The sequence below is a fragment of the Sinocyclocheilus rhinocerous genome, unplaced genomic scaffold (genome assembly GCF_001515625.1).
Source record: "Sinocyclocheilus rhinocerous isolate Xijiao unplaced genomic scaffold, SAMN03320098_v1.1 scaffold2077, whole genome shotgun sequence".
In the NCBI taxonomy this organism is placed as follows: Eukaryota; Metazoa; Chordata; class Actinopteri; order Cypriniformes; family Cyprinidae; genus Sinocyclocheilus; species Sinocyclocheilus rhinocerous.
In genome coordinates, this window is record NW_015655567.1 from 106597 (window position 1) to 108149 (window position 1553).

A 1553-nucleotide genomic window follows, 5' to 3' on the forward strand; every position below is an offset into this window, starting at 1 on the left:
ATTTTATATATAAAAATAACATATTTTTCTTAAATATATACATGCATGTGTATGTATACATACATAATAAATATAGCCTACACAGTACACACACATTTATGTAAACACAAACTTTTATTTTGGATGCGATTATTCGCAAATAATCGTTTGACAGCCCTAATTTTTTACAACTATTATTTCGTATGTCAGGCTTCACAGGGTAAAAGCCTGAATTATATCTGTTAATCATATAAAGCCATCTTTTCTGTTGCATTTTGAGTGTTTATACATTTTTTGAATCGTCAGAGTTTTTTGTTGCAGACTTTGAGTTGAGGGGAATAAATATATTAGGTTTCATTAGAAATATCTTAATTGTGTTACGAAGTTGATCGAAAGTCTTATGGTTTGGAACGACTCCGATGAGTAAACGATGACAGAATTTTTGGATTGTCATTTTTAGGTGAACTGTCCATTAAATGTTGTTGATTCTTGTCTGAATGTATGTTACTGTGGTTTATTATGCTAATTTGTTTATATGATATTGGAATTTTAGACAAAAAATATGGTTTTGCACTACGTGTTGAAAGTGTGTAGACTACGTACCTTTGACTCCAAATTTAACAGCGCTTGTGACAACTAGCCCCGGTCTGTTTCCCCGCTGTCAGCTGTGTGGGCGGCAGCAGCATCGCTCAGACTCAAACTCGATCGCTCTCAGTAAAGTCACATCTGCTCATGATCAGGTGCAGACGATGCGAACTGTAATTTTACCCCATGATTTCACCGAAGATGGTCGCGGCACACACCTCCAGCCACCCGTCCGCTTCTGCTGAGTGGATCATCTGTCTGGATAAGAGGTAGGCTACCATCGTATACCCTGCACAAACTTAATTCTTCTGTCCTAATGTTGTTGTTCTGGTCCACCTTCAGCAATCTTTTACACATCAGTGCCTCATGGAAAAGACATTGTTAAACACTCATCAGAATATAAGTTTCATGTCATAAATGTCAAATGCCATAGTCAGTGTGATTGATGCATGTGTTCAGATGCAGCATTTCATTCACAGTGCGATAGATTTCAGTTGACAGATTCATTGCAAGCTTCACGTCTTTCGCTGCTTTCATTGTGAATATAGTAGCTGGTGAACTGAAGTGTATTGAGTGTAGCTTGTAAAGGGTTGTTTGTCACCTGGAGGAGGTCACCAGTGCTGCAGTGCTTACTGCATACGCATGAAGAGACACTTTCTATGAAGGGCTTTAGTAACCCAGACCAAACTTAAAGGGGTCATATGATGTTGCTAAAAAGAACATTATTTTGTGTATTTGGTGTAATGAAATGTGTTAATGCGGTTTAAGGTTAAAAAAATACATTATTTTCCACATACCATACATTATTGTTTCTCCTCTATGCCCCGCCTTTCTGAAACGCGTCAATTTTTACAAAGCTCATTGTTCTGAAAAGCAAGGTGTGCTGTGATTGGACAGCTATCCAGTGCGTTGTGATTGGCCGAATACCTCAAGCGTGTGACGGAAATGTTACGTCCCTTACCATATTGTGATGCCTGCGGCAACCACAT

The 1553-nt window shown here is 38.4% G+C and overlaps 1 protein-coding gene across 1 annotated transcript in view; it reads left to right on the plus strand.

The window, feature by feature from the left end:
* The first annotated feature begins 765 nt into the window (after positions 1 to 765).
* LOC107718455 (rap guanine nucleotide exchange factor 4-like) overlaps positions 766 to 1553 on the plus strand; it is a 103687-nt gene continuing 102899 nt past the window's right edge. Inside the window, exon 1 of the mRNA XM_016525534.1 lies at positions 766 to 833. Coding sequence (XP_016381020.1) covers positions 766 to 833 — 68 coding nt within the window. The remainder of the gene's footprint in view (positions 834 to 1553) is intronic.